The following is a 22,051-nucleotide window of genomic DNA, read 5'->3' on the forward strand; positions in this document are numbered from 1 at the left end:
AGATTCGGACCCTCACCTCTCTCCAGGCCTTCCGAAAAGCCGTTAAAACCTGGCTGTGTCAGCAGGCCTGGGGTCGATGAGTTCCCTTCCCCTCTCGAATTGGGTGGCTGTTGGTTGTTTTAAATGCCCTGTTCTTTTTGTAGTTTTTGTGTTTTTCCCTCCCCCCTCCTTGGGTTTGTGCGCCGCCCTGAGTCCCGCTGGGAATAGGGCGGCATATAAATAAAATGAACCTCGAACCTCGAACCTCGCTATGGGGTCTTTTATTCAAGTGTTGAATGCATCTTACAGTATGAGGAATTATGTGTTAATTCTTTTTCATTTCAATATTGTACTCTAATATAGATGCGTGTGTGTGTTTGTGTGTATGTGAATGATTTATATCTGTATAACATACATACTCAAACATATACACAAGGCTAAAGATTTTCAAATTGATCATATGTGTATTTACTCGGAATTTGCTCTCTCTCTGGATTTAGTAAGGTACATGTTCATAAATAGATTGCAATCTTATTAATAGAGAAATATAGGGAATACAGAGGACATGAGCTTGAACATGGTTGTTTCTAATTTGTGAGTATTAAAAAATCGTTCGAGTGAGTTTGTATTTCTAAAGCCTCACCAAGGCTGGTCCCAATTATTTATTTAAGCTGCAACTTGAAAAAAGTCAAAATGATAAAGGGTTAAAAACCTTATTCTTTGTTCCCAGGTCAACTATTGGTTAACCAACTTATATCCTGGATTTATTTCCAAATGAAGCATGAATGTGACATGTACCCTGAAGACCTGTCTGAGTGAGATGATAGGATGGAGTTAATCCTTTATAGCTGTTCTCTCCAGGTTAATCCCGTGGCACGACAAAACCGCGCTACGCAAAATAGCGGTGATTAAACTGCGTTGCTAAAGCCGCGACGTCATCACCGCGTGTCATCACCGCCACGACAACAGCGCGGCGACAGAAGGACTTCATTCTTTGCCTCCAAAGGTAGCCCTCCTCCTCCAGCTGACAGCAGCAGCAGGCACGGGGCAAAGCGGGCTGTCCCCACCCGAATGATGAATGAATGTTGCTTACTATTTTACTTCTATGTATTATTTGTGTCTATTGTCTGTATACCCCCCCCCCCTTCATTTTATGTAAGCCGCCCTGAGTCCCCTCAGGGAAAAGGGCGGCCTATAAGTATTAATAAATACTGAAATACTGAAAGTGGGCTGCCCAGCAGCAGCAGCCCGCGGGAAGGGTCCAGCTCAGCCGCGGGGGGCAGCAGGAAGCCCGCGGGGGGCCCGAGTGGGGCCGCCGACGCCGGTGGCAGAGTTGGATGCGGCAACGGCGGCTGAGGCTCTCCCGGGGCCGGCGGAGGCAGGCCGCCTTCTTCTTCCTCAACAACATCTCCTTGGACGGGCGGCCGCCGCCACCAGGCAAGCCCGCTTCGCCGGCCACGGGAGAGCCTCAGCCGCCGCCGCTGCCGCATCCTCCCCCAGAGGAAGAGGCAGGGCGGGCGGCGGTGGCGTTAAGGAAGAAGAGGGCGGCCTGCCTCCGCCGGGCAAGCCCGCTTCGCTGGCCCCGAGAGAGCCTCAACCGCCGTCGCTGCCGCATCCTCCGCCGCCGCCGGCCCTGCTTGGCCCCCCCGCGGGTTTCCTGCTGCCCCCCGTGGCTGAGCTGGACCCTCCCCGTGGGCTGCTGCCGTTGGGCAGCCCGCTTTGCCCCGTGCCCACTGCCGCTGTCAGCTGGAGGAGGAGGGCTACCTTTGGAGGCAAAGAACAAAGCATGTAGAACGCCCTTCTGTCGCCACGCTGTTGTCACAGCGGTAGGGTCGTGTTTTTCTTAGCGCTTCGGACGCCGCAGATTTCCCTCCGCACTTATGTCGGCACGGATAAGGCATCGCGGTTTTGTGGTGGAACCGGTTAATCCATGGTATAGGTAAATTAGGAATGAAAATTTGAGAGGTGGACTTACTCTGATCTGTACAGAATTCATATTTTTGAACAGATGTGACATCTGACAGTTTGCCAGTTTTGGATGGATGATGCTATTTTGGGGTGTCCAGAAAAGGTACCATCTGGGTGTAAAGATGCTGTATAACATCTCTTTTTGAACAAGCTAAGGTGGTCTTTTTGGTAATCTTGCCCAGTCAGGAGCAGTCAGGATTTCTTGTCCTCAGCTGCTCCTGACTGGGCAAGTTCACCATAAAGATGAGAGCCCTCTCTGAGAGCTATGGTATTAGTACAAAGACACACACACACACACACACACACACACACACACTTATATACAATATATTAAGATGCTATATCTAACATCTTAAGATGGTAGATCTCTGTGTGACTGTTGTCATTGTTACCCAGTTTCCTAGGTCAATTTTAGATTGTTGGTATAAGAACAGTGTAACAGTGTTGGTATAAAACAGTGTAGGTACTGGTTAAAGTGGTGTTTAATGGAACCAGATAATTTTGTTAATGTGCTTAAGGATTTTCCCGTAATATTTGTGTGTCATGCTGTCTTTGGCTGGCTGCTCTCTGGAACATAAAGGGGCTTGGAGGGAGTGGGGAAGAAGCATCCTTGCACAAACTGATTCACAAAGAAAAATAAAAATAATAGGAAAGTAAGGGAAGAAAAAGAGAAGAGAAAAAAGTATAGGGTACAAGGGAAAAGAAAATGCATTGACTTCCAACTTTTTTGGAGGGAAGTACAATAATGTAAGAACATACAGCTTCAAGTTTTTCCTTTTACAAAATAATATACTGTATTTTTCAGACTATAAGACGCACAGGTCTATAAGACACACCAATATTTCAAAGAGGTAAGTAAGAAAAAAAGGTTTGGTCCTCCCCGGCCCCCAGGAGCACTCTGCAGGTTTCAGCAGGGCTGAGGAAAGGCAAAAATGCCCCTGTTTTTGTGAAAAATGGACGGAAAAACAGATCATTTTCCACAAAAACTGAGGTGTTTTTACCTTCCCTCAGTCCTGTTGAAGCCTGCAGAGTGCTGCAGGGAGCAGGCAAAAATGCCTCCATTTTTGCAAAAAACAGCTTGTTTTTCACCTGTTTTTCACAAAAGTGGGGACATTTTTGCCTTCCCTCGGCCCTGCTGAAGCCTGCAGAGTGCTGCTGGGGGCTGGAGGAAGGCAAAAATGGCTCAATTTTTGTTAAAAACGGCCCATTTTCGCAAAAATGGGATGCAGGGGCGGGCTTTGAGAGGCCAAAAGTGGCTGTATTTGATGTATAAGATGCACCAACATTTCCACAGTCTTTGGGTTAGGGTTAGGGTTATACTCCCAAAAATGTGGTATACTATTTCTATAATAGCCAATCCAAAATCAAAAAAAAAATTTTTTCTACCTCAAGCACAAAATCCAGAAGCAATTTCCAAATAGAAAGAAAATTGATTGTATCCTTTTCTTTAATTAGACCAGTCAATTTAGTTATTTCTACTAACTCTTTGCAGCCAATCATCCATTGTGGGAATTAACATATCATTCCACTTTTGTGCATAGAACATTCTTGCTGTTATCAGCATATGTAACATTAAAGTTCCAATCTTTTTTTTCAAGATCTTTGTCCATTAAGCCTAAAAGAAAAGTCTCTGGTTTTACTTTGTATTCACTTTAATAATCTAGATGTGAATCCTATTCCAATATTTCTTTGCTTTAGCACAAGTACACTATAAATGATAAAAATTTTCTTCTTTACATTTACATTCCCAACATTCATTTGAAGGTGCTTTGTGCATTTTTGACAATTTATCTAGTGTTGCATACCAACAGTAGAAAAATTTTAAATTATAATTTAATGTGAATTTTGAATCCTTTCTTTACATGTTTCCCATTGTTCAACCATTAAATTATGTCCAAAATTATTTTCCCTTTGAATCATACATATTCATTCTCCAAATTCAATTTCAATAACAATTTATAAACCTTAGCAATAATATGTTCATCATTACCATATAATAAAAATAGTTTCAACTTAACAACCACAATTGAGCCCAACATTTATGTTGTTAAGTGAAACATTTGTTAAATGAACTTTGCCCCATTTTATGACCTTTCTGGCCACAGTTGTTAAGTGTATCACTGCAGCTTTTAAGTTAGTAATACAATTTGTCAAGTGAATCCAGCTTCCCCATTGACTTTGCTTGTCAGAAGGTCACATAAGGTGATCACATGAACCCAGGATATTGCAATTGACATGTGAGTCAGTTGCCAAACATCTGAATTTTGATTATGTGGCCATGGGGATGCTGCAACCATCATAAGTGTGAAAACCATCATAAACCACTTTTTTCAATCCTTTTTAATTTTGAATGTTCACTTAATTTAAATCTTTCATTCAATTGTAAATATGTAAGCCAATGGCAGAGAAGTCCTTTTAATTTCTGCTCCTCTTTGGGTTTGAGGGTAAGTTCACCATAATTAAAAAGTATTATTTGATCATGTCCACAAGTCCACAAGCCTCGTCAACATTTCTTTTCCTAAAAAAGCCTTCCGTATCCAAGGAGGCATCTTCGCAGGGAATGTTATATTTATTTCAGACCCTCAGGATGGCATGTCAAACAAAGTGAATGTTGAAATCAATGTTTACTTTTACCTTATCATTTCATAAATAGGCATGCTGCGCAAATGTTATGGAGAGTCTTAAATTCTTATTGTGCCGCAGTAGGGACAGTGAAAGTGATTACAATAGATTTTGTTTAGTAACCATAATTACTGGCAAGTCATTCATTAAGTGAAGCTGTCACTAAGTTAAACTGTGGTTGTGCTTATCATCTTACTTCAGCTTGCCTTACAGGCCTGTGGAGTTTGTTAATGTGAAGGTTGTTTGCAAGTTACTTTTTGAACACTTTCACAGTTATTTTTTAATACAGCTGTAAACAGTTCTAAACTGTTTAGCAACTTTACTGCTTCAGATCCCTCAACATAGAATAATGCAGTGTAGTTTTAATGTGTTACATTTGAAACATAACGTCCATCAAAATATTTGAGAATAGAATATAGAATAATCTATGTGGGCAGAATTAATTATATTTGCCTTAGCGTGGACTCCAGTGTTAGGGGAGAATATAGAAACTTAACTTCAACCACCACTTGTCCTGTTGCTTTGATTTTTTTTCTCAGCCTATTGACCTCAAGTATGTGGACAGGGTAGGTGGAAAAATTGGTGGCTAACTTTTTCTTTGACCTCCACAGCAGACTAGAAGATTTCACTTAAAAATTTCTTCCCTGATTCAGGACATCTAACTATAAGCCAGTTTTAGCTGTTTTTGGAAAAGTTAATAAAAAAGTGATAGTTTCATAGTTTCCAAAATAACTGAAAGATATTTCAAATGATTTAAATCGGGGATGTGGTGCCTATCATATATGGAAAAAAGGGACTCTAGTAAAATTCAGAACCATCAGTAATAGTATTTTTAGGGACTTAAGATGCAATTTTATAATGGAATTGGTTCTTCCCATTGGGCTTTATTCAGAAGATCCTATTGTGGGGGCTACTATATGTAGATAGTGTTGTAGAGCTATTATATAGCATCCCTGCCCACAGGGATTCATCTTATCTCCAGGGATCGTCAACATTTACATGAGATGATCTGGTGTTTTGGAGTGGGTAATACAGGTAATTCTCAAGATACAATTGTAGCGGAGCCTGCCCATTACGGGTGTATGTCATGATTGGTGTTAAGTGAAATGTTTCATTTAATGACTCCCCCATCCCTGCTCTTTCCAGTGAATCGTTAAAAGAACGTGCAAGTCATTAAGTGGAGCATGGAGTGTCTCAAGGGCAGGGAGACCTGATCCAGGCCCAGACCCGCTTGTACCAGTCGTCCGTGGGCTTCTCACTCAAGACATCCTGTGCTCTGCTTTCTGCCCACTTCACCCACAGGCCTTTTCCCACTCCCACTGGATCTCCCCAAGCCTCAGGCCTGATTTCCACCAGACCAAATAACCCCCTTCTGGCTTACCTTTTGAAAGGCTCCGAGGCCTTCCAGAGTCCTGGAGTTGCTCGTTTCAACATAGGGCCATGCGGCACAATTCCAAAGCGGCAGTGATATTTACAGCTACCAGAATGCAATTCGACTGTTGGAGAAATGGCGGCTGCTTCCAGAATAATGTTGCGTGCTGAGGGACAAAACAACTCATTCTACTTTGTTAATGCAATCTGCATAGTCTTTCAGAAACTTCTGGGCCTTAAAAGGCTGTGCCGACTGTGTTAGCAAAGTAACGGCCTGCTTTGTCCCTCAGTGGCTTGGGGCAACTTGAGAAGCAGCTGCTATGCTTCCACTGGCTAAATTGCACCCCTATTTCCAGAATTACCCCATGCAGCCTTGGGACAAATGAATTCATTTTGCTACCTTAATGAGGTTGCACTGCGTTGTAGAGAGCTTCTGAACACTACAGAAAACATCTGCAGGCTTGCACAACTGGTTAAGGCAGAAAAATGCAGCAGTTTGTCCCTGGTTGTCCAGCAGGAAGCAATTGCTGTTTTGTCCCACCTGCTTGTGAGCAAGGAAAAATAGCCGCCGCAACACAAATTGCTCCATTTTGCTACTTTAACTAGGCTGAACAATGCTTCAGCAAACTTCTAAAGTTTAAATTTTTATTAGGTTATAAAATAAAATATAAAAGTAAATGGAAAGACATAGTGGGGGGAGAAAGGGAGAGAAAAGGGTGAGGAAAAACTGGGGAAAAGAAAAGAAGAAACATTGATTTCCGACTCCCTTTGTTGCAGTAAAAAAAAAAAAAAAGCATTAGCATCAAACCACAACTTTTTGTTTTTCCATGCTGCAGCAAGCTTCTGAAAGCTGAAAAGCTTCTGTAGCACAATGCAAGCCATGTTAACACAGCAAAAAGGAGCAGTTTGTCCCTTGCCCGTGCAGCATGATTCTGGAATTATGCCAAAGCAACTCATTCCAGAGCTATAGAAAACTTAGTATCTCTTCAACAGGTAAGTGAAGAGAAGTATGTGAGGCCTAGTGGGGGAATGAATCAGGCCTAACACAAGCGGGGAGCTGATGAGGGAGGGAAATGTTTTCAAGGACCCTATGAGGGTGGGAAGATAGGTGGGTGGTGCTGCAGTGATCCTGCATTTGGTTATAAAAACAAATATGGGGGCATTAGAGTGGCCAGAACTTTGGGACCAGATTGTGAGTAGCTCTTGGGGAGGGGGGGGGGCTGCTGTAACTTTGAACAGCTGTTAAACGATCAACCACAAATTGAAGACTACCTACATAAATAATATACTGATGGGATTCAACCTATTACTCCTTACTGTTTAACTCAAAGAAATCATAGATACTCTTGAATATTCACTAAATATAATTATGGACTAAATGTGAGTGGACAAATTATATCCAGAAAATATAGAAGTATTCTTACAAATTGAAACTGTACTGCAGTACGGTTCACATATATTGGGTGAGGTTCCCTAAGAAAATATTCACGATCTTGGAATGGCCCACTATAAATAAAATATAAGAAAAGTTTTCAGTTTGGTATAGGGTTTTCTGCTTGAGAAGGGTATGAAATCTCCCAAGATACCTTCCAACTCTGTGATTCTCTTATCTATAATGAAACTTGTTTACTGCAATTTGAGCATGTGTTGAGTGGCATTTCAGGCATTGTGATCAGTTTGAATGGCAGCATCTTGGAAATTGAAGGTTCTTTTGTTTGGGATTCCAGATAGAATATACTAGCATTGACTTGTAAACTAAAGAGAATTAGGTTCAGGCATAACAAAAAAATCTGCATAACTTGGAAATTGAAATAAAGATTTCATATTCTTCCTTGAGACTGCACACGACAGAATGGTAGGATTTATGTTAATTCATGACTTAGTATTTTGTCCTTAAAAGGCCAATTTTGGGTTAATTAACATTTTTTTTAGTTTCTCAGTAACATAGTTAGATTTTTTTTAAATTTTGCACTCACTGAAAAAAGTTGCCAAACCATCTGTCATTTTGAACTGCTCCTGATGCCTTTCTATTCTGAGTGCGCATGCCTATCCACACAGCAAGAGCACTAGGAGGCAGATGAAGAAAAAAAACCACATTAAATAATCACACAAACATTGTAATTTATGTTCTTGCATCATATATAGCAATACAAATATGTGATAGTGCCATCTGTATGATGATGCACCCCCAAGTTTGACATCACTTATGGTTTCTTGCAGAGGCCACTGTGAACACGTTTTAGTAATTCTGTATAAATTAAAATGCTACTCAATTTCAGCAAAAGGCTAGTTCTCTGATGTGTATTGAAACTTTAAGCTTTAGCCTTAGTTGCCTTAATTTGCTCATCACTTTGATAAATTTCAGAAGTATGGCATTTCTTTTTGTAGTGCGTTTCACTCAAGGTGCAGATATAATTTTACATGTGAAGAAAGTTCAAGTTTGTTTTGAATGATGCTTAATTAATACTGAAACAGCAAATCTGCAGAGGCAAGGATTAACAATTGGCTTTCTGTTTGAATAATAACAGTAACAACAACAACAATAACAACAATAATAATAATGTAAAGATTTCCTGTCTCATCTCCATTTCCGAAGGCACTTCTGTTGTCATGTGGCTGGCATGACTATATGCCAAAGTGCCCAGAACCCTGTTACCATCCCACCAAAATGGTACCTATTTAATACACTTGCTTTTACATGCTTTCAAACTGCTAGGTTGGCAGGAACTGGAGCAAGAACGGGAGCTCACCCCGTGGTGCTTGCGTCTCAAACTGCTGACCTTCCAGTCTACAAACCTAGCATCTTAACCACTAGGCCACCATGCCCCCTCAGTTTGAATATTAAACACTAAATGGGATTGGTATGTCATTTTAGATGAATTTCTAGCAAGTATACTGCGAATACTGACAGCTTTCTGGATAATGATAAATCAGACTTGCTATACATAGGATATACTTGTATCTGAAGTCTACGACAATATTAATAAATTGTTTGTATAAACAATATTTTCCCCATCTTTTATGTATAATTCAAGGCAGCAAGTATAACTAATACTGCTCTCTCTTGTTTTCTTCACAATAGCAACCCCATGTGGTAGGTTGACTGGCTAGATCAGGGGTCTGCTACCTTAAACACTCAGAGCTATTTGGACCCATTTCCCACAGAAAAGAAAATACCGGGAGCCATAATATCTGGATGGGCAGGCCAACTCAACATCACTCCCACCCAGTCACATGGCCCCTCCCCAGCCACGCAGGTTTGTGGCTCCTGGTGTTTTCTTTTCTGTGGGAAACAGATCTCTCTCTCTCCCCCTCCCTCCCTCCCTCTCTCCCCCTCCCTCTCTTTCTCCCTCTCCATCTCTCTCTCTCTCATCTTTCTCTGTCTCTTTGTCTCTCTCATCGCTCTCTGTGTGTGTCTCTCATCTCTCTCCCTCTCTTCTCGTGTTTGTGTGGTGTGTGTGTGTGTGTGTGTTCCCTTTTGAATCATTTCCAAAAACAGGTGAGTGGGTATTTTGTTTTTGCTGCTGTTGTTCTTTCTTCTTTGGGTGCTTTTTACCATAAGGTTTAAATCAGAGTCATTTCAGATTCCCAGATAAATGAAGCTGTTTTCATCCCCCCGCTGTGGCTCCCTGTCGGCTGAACCCACCACTAGTTGGCCCCACCCCTCGCTCTCCCCTCCCAGTCAGTCTTTGCCTGGCCTGAGAAGGTAAGTGTGACGGTGGGGGATGGAGACTCCCTCCATATTCCTGAGCAGGATCGAAGCATCCCTGTACTTGCTAGGTCTTACGGGCGCTTCTTCTGGCCCATGTTGGTGCTACCTGATCTTGCAGGTGTTTGGGAAGATGTATGACTTACTCTCTTCCCTGGCCCGGCCCAGCTGCAGCAGATGCTCCACATTGTAATGGAGGGAACACCATCTCCTCCATTGTGAAGCACACCAAATTTAACTCTGCTGTGCAAGGCTCTGCAAGAGCAGCAGGCAGGCCGTGGAGGCAGTGAGAGCAACCGCATTGGCCGCAGCCAAGCTGAGCCAGTGTCTCGGGTCAGAGAGCAAATTGGGCATCTCCCAAGTGACCAAGGTTCAAGTAGCACCCACACGGACCAGAAGAAGTGCCCGCGAAACCTAGCAAGTACAGGGGCTCTTCACTCTCACTCTGGAATATGAAGCAAGTCTCCATCCACTGCTGTCAATCCTTCTCAGGCCAGGTGAGGAGTGACTGGGAGAGGAGAGCAAGGGGCGGGGCCAGTCATTGATGGGTTCAGCCAACAGGGAGCCACAGCAGGGGGACGAAAGAGCTGCATGTGGCTGTGGAGCCGCGGGTTGCTGACACCCAGGCTAGGTTGATTGGTTTAAGCCCTTCTGGTTTTTAGGGCACCGTTTAAGCATTATACCAAACTGTTGGTGCTCTTTATGTATACATTGACGTTTGCTAACTAATGTCTTATTCACAAATATGTCTTTTTACTGTGTTCCTCCAAAGTCTGATTCTTTTTATATTTACTCTTTTCATAATGATGTCATCAGTTGGAGGTTAATGTGGAAGTTTATTAAGGAGCATCATGATTTATGTCTTACTAGCAGCTTAAAATGCTAGTGATTGAAGATATCACTTATGTGCATATTTAACCAAAGTGTTAATGGTTTTTTTATTATAGGAACAGGAGAGGCGTTGCATTATAAATAGGTATATTTATCCAAAGGTACAAGTATAATTGTTCTGTTAAGTATATAATATGGGAAAGGTAAAGATAAAGGTTTCCCCTGTCCATTTGTGTCCGATTCTAGGGGACGATGCTCATCTCTGATTCACAGCCGAAGAGCCAGCATTGTCCGAAGACATTTCCGTGGTCATGTGGCATATGCCAAGGATGCACGGAATGGTGTTACCTTCCCACCAAAATGGTACCTATTTATCTACTCACATTTGCATGCTTTCAAACTGCTAAGTGGACAGCAGCTATGGCAAATAACAGGAGGTCATCCTGTCACGCAGCCCTTGGATCTTGCATCCAGAATGTCAGCTTTAAGGGTACTAGACTGGAACACCTGATCTAAACCAAATGATTAATTCATTGAATATTATAATTATATTGGCCAATACATCTCTGAAATATCTGAGATATAGCCTTTGATTTTTTCCAATTGGACTTTTAATTGACTTATAGTCAATTATCAAATAACTACTGTGTACTTCAAATTACTTTGATAATCATGAGGTGTTGGAAATAAAATTATGCTTCAGCACTGGATTTTTCAATATTTGATTGGTAATAATTTTTCTGTCTCTTTTAGACAGCAATTATTCCCAAAGCTGTGCTTAAACAAATACTACCCTACTATGTAGCTTTTAAGGGTGAAATGGATAGCTGCGAAAAAGTTCACTCTCTATTGGTTTATTTTACTAATGAGATGTCCTTGTTACAGAATTTTTTTCATATCAGATTTCACCTTCACCCAGATTAAAGCTTTAATATTTCTTACTGATTTTTCTGTGGAGATTTGAGGGGGGGAAATATTTATTTCCCCTTATTTTGTTATTTATTTGGTGTTCTTGGGTTTATGCTTGTTATGTTTACATTTGTACTAATTAGGTACTATACTCCAATGTTCTCTGTTAAGAGTTCCCATCCTGTAGAACTTGAAACAAGAATAGCATTCTCAAAGTTAATATTCAGAAAGGTGTAAAAAAACCTGGCTTTTGGATCTTTGAGCTTAATACCACTGTATTGTAATTTATATTAAAAGAGAAAGTGAAAAAGAACTGCTAAGCACTAATAAATATTTAATATTCAGCCCCCCCCCCCTCTTTTTCATTTTATAAACTAATTGAGTATTCCAGGGGTGGGTTTCAAATTTTTTTACTACCAGTTCAGTGGGTGTGGCTAGATGGGGCAAGTGACTGAGTGGGCATGGCCAACTTGACATCACTCATGCACACTCAGTCACATGACCCCCTTACCAAGCCATGCAAACTGAAACGGTGGCACAAAGTTTTGATGGGGGGTGGGCTCCAGTCTTGCTAGAGCTAAGGAAGCACTTTCAAACTACCCAGTAAGGGGAAAAAAAGTGTTTGCCTTTCCCAGCCCCCAGGAACACTCTGCAGGCTTCAGCAGGGCTGGTGGAAGGAAAAAAAGCACCCCCATTTTTGTGAAAAAAGGGCATAAAATGGGCCATTTTTGTGCAAAAACAGAGGCATTTTTGCCTTTCCCCAGTCCTGCTGAAGCCTGCAGAGTGCTTCTAGGGGCTGGGGAAAGCAAAAATGCCTCCTTTTGCAAAAAATGGTTCATTTTTTTGCAAAAACAGGAGAATTTTTCCCTTCCCCCAACCCTGCTGAAGCCTGAAGCGTGCTTCTGGAGAGTGGGAAAGACAAGAATGCCTCTGTTTTTGCAAAAAACCCAGCCCATCTCTGGGACCTCTCTGGGTCTGGCATGCGCACACCATTAAAAAATGGGGGGGGGGGAATGCATTTTTTCAATGCATGTGCAGAACAGAAAATAAAGATGGTGGTACGGTCACATGTCCAGCCAAGTTATTATCTATTCGGCCGAACCAGTAGGAATCTATCTCTGGAATATACCTTTCAGTTTCTCAATATTATATTCAGGATCAGTTATACAATTTAAGCAATGCTCTGCCATTTACATATCAGAAATCATATTTTACATTGATAGAAATTTTAAATACAGCTAGTCCTTGATTTATAACCATTCATTTAGTGACCATTCAAAGTTACACTGAAAAATGACTTATAACCAGTCCTCACTATGATCACAGTGGCATCCCCAATTATTATTGTGGCATCCCTGTAAGCACATGATCAAAATTTGGGTGCTTGGCAACCAGCATGCATTATGATCATTGCAACATCCCAAGATCACGTGATCTTCTCAGACAGCTTCCAATGAGCAAAGTCATGGGGAAGCCAGACTTACTTAATGATCGTATGATTCACTTAACTTTAGTTATTTGCTTAACAATCATGGCAAAAAAAGTCATAAAATCAGGCACAGGGCATTTAACAAAACTTTGCTTAACAATAGAAATTATGGTTCCAGTTATGGTTGTAACTCAAGGACTGCCTATATCATTTTAATCATTACCGTTACTATATAAGGCTTTTATTTATATTCTATAGTGTAATAAAAATATTACAAAAATAGAATTTAAAGAGCATCATTAAAAGATACAACTGACTGTAAGTTTCATATGATGCTTATTATTGTGTATGATTATTGTATAATTTGTTGAAGGTTTAATTATACTGCATTTTCCTGAAAATAAGATTCACCCTGAAAATAAGCCTTGGCCTGATTTTTTGGATTGGACCTAATGTAAGCCCTACCCCAAAAATAACCACCAGGGGATGGGCATGGCCAGCAGAAGAGGCGGCATGCTCATGTAGGCTGATGGTCCCTCACCCTCTCACACCCACAGGGCAGCCACATCTCTTCATTAACCTGCTTTACAGCTCCGTTCTCCACCGCCACCTATAGGGCAAGAAAACTACTGGTAGTCTGTGGGAGTACGGTAAACATAATAGTTCAGACCTTCCAACTTCAGGAGATGTTTGTTTTTTTTCGTGAGAAGTTGGCAGGTCAGAACTTTTTTTTTTTTAAGTAGTCCCACAAACTATTTTTCTTACCCTGCATTTCTTTTTGCAGCGGCACCAGCAGCACTTCAGTGCCTGGTCGGCAGGGTGTTTTTCACCTAACCTGCCTTTTACCCCAGTGCTGCTGGGACACTTCTCGGCTGCGGTGGGCCCCATCCTAGCCACCAAATGGCTGCCACTGTTGCTGCTGGCCCCATGGGGGCTGTTTGTAGCGCTCTTGGGAGCGCTGCTCTCAGCTGCCCTTCTGGACTTCCAGGCTGCCAGGGCCCCTTTGCGAGCAGCCATCAGTGGAGCCGTGCTTCCTGTGCCATCTCGCCCATTGCCACCTTTGGACTGTTAGCGCTGGCCTGTACATCTACTTGGTGCTGCGGGTACCAGGCTTATAGCTACACTAGCTTTAACTTCTTAGATTTGCCAGTTAAAGCAACATAAAAGCAGTTATAAAAAAATAAAAAAATAAATTAGTTTCCCTGAAGCACCTTGAATAAAACATGGGAGGCCTTCCCTTTTATAGATATTATTCAAGAATATTGAATACAAGAGTTATTGACATTTAAAAGTATGTAATTTAGATGATTAATCAAAAGCTTATTTTGTTCAGAATGGAGCTAATTATTTCAGAGATCAAGTAGGTTTCATGTTAAATGGCATATTTTAGTTTTTATGCTGATGTAATAATTTCAGTGAATTTACTATTCACAGAACAAGAACTTGGCAATTGTTGACTTTAGGTCAATCTTTTTGTCTCCCCTTGTTCTACCTCACAGGGTTGTTGTTTGGGAGATATAGAAGGAAGAAGGTGTGTTGGATATGTCTGCCACCTTGATTTATTTGTAAAAAATAATGAAGGTGGGATACAAAACAAACAACATATGAAATTAACAGTTAAAAGTGCTACTATGTTTGATTTGTGAATCTATCATATTTTATGCCTAATATATACATGTGGTCTAGTTAAAAGGCAACAACATCCATTTTTACTTGGAATAAGTAAAGAACTAGCTATAAATGTGGTTGCTTTTAAAATATCAAATATTGCACTTGGAAGCCATCTCAATACTAGTTAAATTGGATCAAACAAAAACAGAGTATAAAAATAAATTTACATTTTTACCCTCTATATTGCCCAGAGACCATGATTTTTCTTGAAGAATTCAGTGATTTTGAATGTCCAAGTAAAACACAATTTACCTTTACCCTCAGTAATATCATATCTTCAGTATTGCAAAGTATGTCAGCATTTTTGGAAAATTTGGTGATGTTATATCTGCAAATTCTAGGCCATAATCTATTCAGATTTTTACATATTTTATGGATGAATAGCTATGCAGGCTCTATTGTTAATGTTGGCACACCTAGCTTATCAAGACCTCACCCAGACTGTGTCAAACAGCAAGAGGCCCTTTCACCTCTAACATAGAGTAATGAGATGAATCACTGTCATCAGCTCCAGGTTGATTAAACTAAATTATTTAAGAAGTGAACTTTAATCTGTTAGATCATAAAACTAGCAACTCATTATTTTAAACACTCTGTCAGATTCATGCATATTTTCTTACACCAAACATTTCCTCGAATACTTATTTGTTACGTAATATAACCTGTTGAATGTTTAGAGCTATTGGGGAGAAGGATAGGTTGATTTCTCAGTTTAATGAATCTTTTTTCCACCTCCTACAGTTTTAAAAATCAGAATAGAAATCTTTGAAAGTGCATTAGACATAATAGATCTGGATTTGGGCAAAATCTCTCTGGTTAGATTCCTTTTAAAAAAAATAAGACATCAACTAGTCCTTACTGTATTGAACAGATTCAAAATTCAAAAGAGTGATTGTTAATGGCTTCGGTTTAGAGGAAAGTTTTGTGTGAGGTACCATAAAACTCCTGTCTATATTGCTTTTATAAATAACTCAAGGTGATAAATACATCTAATATTCCTTCCTCCTCTATTTCTCAACAACCCTATGAAGTGGATTCAACTGAGAGAGACTGAGTGATCCAAAGTGTCATCCAACTGACTTTTATGCCTATGGCTGGACTCCAGACTCCAGCCATGGTCTCCCAGTTTTTGGATTGCTACCTTAACCATTAGACTAAACTGGCTCTTCTTTTACTTATCATCTTGTTCATGACCAAATGGTAACCCACTTACTTTGGGGAGGGAATTAAAGAGATGCTCATCAGTTAACTTATGACATAATACTGAAGATTGGTAGGTTGGCTACAGTGACGTGCGGTGAGGTTTATGGCTGGTGAGGCAATCACTTTCTTTCGCCCACCTGAGCTCTGACAGGCGGGCGAAAGAAAGCGCTTTAGAGAGTGGGGTGTCGGGGGAGAGGAGAGAATGCTCAGGCATTCTCTCCTCTCCCCTGACACCCCACTCTCTAAGGCATTTTCTTTCTTTCACCTGCTTGAGCTCTGACAACTTTTCACCTGCTTGAGCCTCTGGGCAAAAGAAAGAAAGCGCCAGCCTGCCAGCCCACCTGAACTGCCCACCTCTGGGCAAAAGAAAGCGGCAGTCCGCCAGCAGAGGCGGGCAAAAGACCCGCCTCTGCTGGTGAGCTGCCGTGGACACAGAGAAAGAAAGCTAGCGGGCTGCCCTCCCTGCCTCTCCGACTCCTATCCCCTTCCCTCTCTTCACTCTCAAACAAACTCTCAAATTGAGAGAAACACAACACAAGCACACACACACAAACAAATTATTTACAATTACTTACAAATTACATTAATTTTGAATTCCTCCCCCTCCCTCCGACCCACATACCTTTTCTAGCTGTTTCACAGAGGATTTCAACTCTGCTCTTGCCTGCCATCATGAAAATGTAAAAATGTAAAAGGAAAAAGGCAAGAGCTGCTGAGGTCAAGCTGGGCTAGCTACTGCCAGAGTCCCCAATGGATGACTCTGCTTATCTGTTTAAAAAAGCCTCTAAAAATGTCCTCTACAGGAGGAGGCAAGAGAACCACATGCCTCATCTACATAAGGAATTTTTCGGCTTTTAACCCTTGCTTAACTCTGTTCGAGAGATCATAAAGTCAGACTAAATGAGGCACATGGTTCTCCTGCCACCTTCTGTAGAGGGCGCTTTTTTAGAGGCTTTTTAAAACAGTTAAGCACTAAGCAGATTCATCCACCGTGACTCTGGCAGCAACTAGCTCAGCCTTTTTCCTTTTACATTTTTTTTTCTTTTCATGATGACAGTGGTGAGGCTCTGCCTCCCCTGACTGCACGTCACTGGTTGTCTAATACCTCTGAGAAGAGCGAAAAAGATTTACCGTAAAAAGATGAAATTTGAAAAAGAATAATATAATATTCTAAAATTGATCAGAAAGAAAGTAGTACCATGAGGGTGAGAAATTTGGGAGCCTGGCCCAAAAAGGTATGGTTAAAATTTTCAGTTATGTTGAGCTCATAGCAGTCTTCAAATATGAGAAGAACATACAGAAGAGGGTCCATGCCAGGGGTGGGTTCCGGCAGGCATTACTGCTGGTTTGCTTGTGTGCATGCTGTGCATGCATGCACAATGCAATTAAAATTGTTCTGCACATGTGCAGAAGTGAAAAACAAGATGGCGGTGCCTATGGCACCACCCAGGGAACCGGTTCGGGAGCGTGGCAGTTGCTGGTTCCAGCAGCTGAACCAGTCCAAAACAATAGGAACCCACCACTGGTCCAGACTTCCCCCCCTCCACCTCAGAGGAGAGGAGAATGGATTAAAACTATAAAGAAATAGCTTTAGCATGGATGCCAGGAGGATCAGTCTGCTTCAGTGGAAATCTTTAAACAGAAGCTGGCTTTTCATCTATCAGTTATTATCTGAGAATCCTTTCAACCCTATTGTTCTATGAAGTCAAACTACTTCTTACTGTATTCATTTTATAGATATACTGTAAGCTATCAGTAGCATATAATGGGAACTGGATGTTTTGGTTACCAGAAGGTGAAAGGGGCAGGGAATTGATAGCCACAGCTGCTGGATAATGGTTTAAACTTCAAAATGTGGTTAGAAATCCCACAACCCTGAACCTTTGAGGTGCTTCATTATAGAGCTCCAGTTCAGTTATGTAAAGATACTATATTACACATTACTGAAAGCTTTCCAAGCTACAAAGGTGCTCAACAAATGATAGTTTTAACCAAACCTTGAAGTTCCAGCTGTCCCAGCACCCCCACAATCATGATCTGGGTGCTTGACAATCAATTAACACTTAGGACTACATCTTTCTGCAAGCTTCCCCATTAACTTTGTGGAAAGCTGTAAATGGCAGTGACAGTATCACAAGGTGATGCAAGGATTAATAAATTAATGGATTGTCAAGCACCCAGATCATGATTGTGGGGGTCCTGGGACAGCTGGAACTTCAAGGATTGGTTAAAACCGTCATTTGTTGAGCACCATTGTAGCTTTAAACAATCACTGAACAAATGGTCATACCCCAAAGACTATTTATACAAATATTTGCTCCTCTCTTAACAAATCAGTCTTCTTGACCTTTTTATTTTACACCTTTCTTTCAAATGAGATTTTCTTGGAATCAGATTTCCAATATCTATTGGCATATGTATCATGAGTTTTGCCATGATCCCCTAAAACAATATATAAATTGTAATTACAGTACTCATGATTTTGTTGGATTTAGAGTTGAGCAAGAAAATATGCCATTTTTAATAATTATATTTTAATCTATATTTCAGAATAAAGATGCAGTAAACTTTCATAATTTCCTAAACTAAAAAAAATTATATTTTTTCCTTTTCATAGTAAATAAACTATAAAACCCTTAAAGCCAATTTTAAGGAGAAGAAAAAGCATGCCTATTTTTGTGTAACTTATAAAATGTGGATTTATGTATTTTGATACAGTCTCTCTTATATTTTGAATCAGTTCTTGCTAATTGTTCTAAACAGCTATAGAACATCCTTACTTACAGTAGTTGCTTCCTTTTCCACTGTTCAGGCCAATAGAAGAGAATTCTATCATAATTGTAGCTTTGGGTATATGTACCATGATTCCTCTGCCCACTTCCTAGTTTGAGAACTCCTGGAGAACTCCTGGATATATTCTGAACTTAGCCTTTTCCATTATATTTCTCCAGTACAATCAGGATAATAAATAGGTTCACTTTTCACGGTTCAAGTAAAGTTGATGTTATGTGAATTCTAATCCATTTCTGGGGGAAGACTAAGTAATAATTTGACTATAGTAAAACCTTGCATATTTATTACTGAATTTGGGCAGTTCTATGTAAGACTTTAAACTTGCACATTTTCACTATTTTAACTTCTTAAAAATAGAAGTCTTGTTTTTAATTTCTTTTGCCTGGTTGCTGAGCAATAAATTAGATGTCACTTTGGAATCTAGTCCAATTACAAATCGCCTGTGCTGGCTGGATGATTCTTGAAATAGTTATTGCATTTATGTCTACTTAATATGCAAGTTATATGACAGGTTCTCTACGTGCCGTATTGAGCACAGCAAATAGGATATAGACTAGAATCATTACCATACTGGAAAGATGCTTTTGGTAAACAAATATTTCCATTACTAGTTGGAATATATTTCTGTCATTTTAAAGCTGGTTTAAAGGTAGGGTTGTGCAATAACTCAAATAGTTTCTTTCTGTACTGAGTTCTCCAGCAATCAAATGAGCCCTGGCTCTACTTCTAAACTAACTTTGCACTGTACATTCCTCACTTGGATTTGCTGAAAGAGTGATGTGCCCCTGTGGAGCTGATTATATTTCCTGGACTGCATATTTTAAGTGGATTTTGGCAAATTTAAAACTTTCAGCCCAAGTCTCTACAATGTTTACTCAGAATCAAGTCCTCCTGAGTTCAGTGGGACTTCTTCCCAAGTAAATGTACATCGAAGTGCAACATTTTTAGCGCATACACATTTATTTTGGGAGGACATATTTTTAATAACAAGACATTTGGAAATGTAGTTAATAGACAAAAGCATTCTAGTTTTTTGACTGAGTTTATAGTTCCAGTCTGATAATGTTTACTCCTTTTGCAGCAGTTTGGTAAAGATCTTGTAAAGATAATATAGTTCTACACACATTTTTGAAGCCAGATGTTAAAATGATAATTATTTTCTAATAAGTAATGGAAATGGATTTTGAGGGGTGTTGTCTGATGTTATAACTAGTTCATGTTTTAAACATAAGTGGTAATGAAATAATATTTTCAATAGGTAAGCTTTAGTCTTTGACTCTTTAATTTCTAAGGAAAGCCAGCTGTGACAAAGAAGCACCTGTGGGCATATTATTTGTTTGCTTTAATAAACAGTATTATTAAATCATATGAGGAAAGTTAATGTGATTATAAAATGGGCGTGCAACCTAAGACCAAGAGCTGCATCACAACCACTAAGCTTTACATTTGACTATAGAAACCTTACAAAAGCTATTGCCAAACTGTAATTTTACTGAGACATGGGGGGGGGGGGGATTATTAAATACAGTGAAATGATCATATTCATTGTATTTGAATTAAATTAAATCAAAGGTATTTATCTGGAATCCATGAAATTTTGTGCCTCTAGTGTGGCTCTTGGGTTAGAAAAGGCTGCCATGGGCATCTTGAAGCTCTTGTCTGTGGTTAACTGCTAGAAGGCTGAATGTCTGTGGAGATTCTCAGTCATCCAGGTCATAGTTGTCTCAAAGGTGCTTTTTCAAAAGACAATTGGACTGTTTGAGGAAGACGAAGACATTTCGCTTCTCATCCAAGAAATAAAGAATCCAAGAAAGATTTTTGAATGAGAAGCAAAACATCTTCTTCCTCAAGAGAAAAAAAGTCTGGTTTTTGCTCAGACAGCAATGCTCTTTTCCCTCTTCAGTTGCTCCAGTTTTTCATTTCTGCCCACACAAAAGTCCAGATTCAGTACCCTAAAGCTTTAGACTTATTAAACACGTTCTTATTATCCAGATAATGACATTGCTCATCACAACAGCAACTGTGAAATTCAAAAAGCAGTGATGACAAAATAATTTTGTGGGATAGCAAAATAATCTTTTCTACATATTGCCACTATATATTGACATAATTATATTTCATGTAATTCATTATAATTCATGTAATGGAAAAATAGGTTTTTCTTGTTTCTTGAATTGTTTTTTCCAAATTTTGTTTTTTGCTTTTGCCTCTTGATTGCAGCTAGTCAGTAATCCAATTTATAGATGCTTTGTTAAATATACGTTTATGTATAGACATTTGTAGAGGGAATTCTCCTATGATACTTTTGGTCTTCCAAGTATATGCACTGGACTGTATAGATTTAACTTTGCCCAAATATATTGAAGTTGGAACTGATCTTAGAATGGTTCTACTTTGTTGATGATAGCTTGGTAACTAGTAGATGTGATGGACCACACCAGTGCTACAATTCTTGAGCATATGCTATTTTTTTTCTTTTTTCTTTTTTTTAAAACCCATTCTAATTATATGCAGTTCCTGAATTAGTTTAATGCCTACCTGTGGTCCAAGTATACTCTCCGAATCATATGTATAATATAGTCATCTTATTCTTCTCATGTCTTATAATTATGGGAAAGATAGCTAAAGTAAGCATTTGTTTATGCAATCTTAGCAGCTAATTGGAGGATAGCTCAATGATATTTTACTCTTTTCTGAATCTCTATCAATGTGATTTAGCATTACTGAATGTTTTACCTATTCTAAATATTCTTGGTCAGAGGAGGGGCAAATTGGGTAATATATCCTAACTATTATATAGCTACAGGTGTATAGTTGTAAAAAACAGTTTTGGGAATTTTGTCTCAATCTGTGTGTCACAGATAAATATTATTCTGGAGAATAGTTTGGTTGGATAAAATAATAAACTAGAAAGTGTATGCACAGGAAATTTATGTAATTGGAGGTGGTGACCCTTTGAGAGCTGTATGCAATGAAAGTTCATTTAGTGTATGCCAATTAGTGTATATTAAAGGTGACAATAAAGTTAGTCTAAAGTTAGAGGCCGTTAGGAACTGGATGAGTGCTAACAAACTGGTACTCAACCCGGACAAGACCGAGTGGCTGTTGTGTTTCCCTCCCAATAATTCGGCTAATGTTCCACCTATCAGGCTGGGGGGTCAAATTTTATACCCCTCAGATAGGGTTCGTAACTTAGGAGTCCTCCTGGATCCACAGCTGACTCTCGATCATCACCTGTCAGCTGTGACCAGGGGGGCATTTGCCCAGGTTCGCCTGGTCCGCCAGTTACGACCCTACCTGAATCGGGAGGCTCTCACAACAGTCACTCGAGCCCTTGTGATCTCTAGGCTGGAATACTGCAATGTGCTCTACATGGGGTTGCCCCTGAGGTGCATCCGGCGACTGCAGTCAGTCCAGAATGCAGCCGCGCGAGTGATAGTGGGCACACCGCGGTTCGCCCACGTTACACCCATCCTCCGCGAGCTGCACTGGCTACCTGTCAGTCTCCGGGTGCGCTTCAGAGTACTGATGACCACCTTTAAAGCACTCCATGGTAGTGGATCTGG

The 22,051-nt window shown here is 40.2% G+C and overlaps 1 protein-coding gene across 1 annotated transcript in view; it reads left to right on the plus strand.

Annotated features, from left to right (window-relative positions):
* The window catches only part of ARHGAP21 (Rho GTPase activating protein 21), a 93,297-nt gene that overhangs the window by 4,872 nt on the left and 66,374 nt on the right, over nucleotides 1–22,051 (plus strand). Inside the window, exon 2 of the mRNA XM_087712609.1 lies at nucleotides 10,727–10,843. Within this exon, the coding sequence (XP_087568735.1) occupies nucleotides 10,727–10,843 (117 nt within the window). The remainder of the gene's footprint in view (nucleotides 1–10,726; nucleotides 10,844–22,051) is intronic.

The sequence above is a fragment of the Thamnophis sirtalis genome, unplaced genomic scaffold, assembly GCF_051295495.1.
Source record: "Thamnophis sirtalis isolate CommonGarterSnake01/CBP01778 unplaced genomic scaffold, rThaSir2_p1.2 scaffold_4, whole genome shotgun sequence".
Lineage (NCBI taxonomy): Eukaryota > Metazoa > Chordata > Lepidosauria > Squamata > Natricidae > Thamnophis > Thamnophis sirtalis.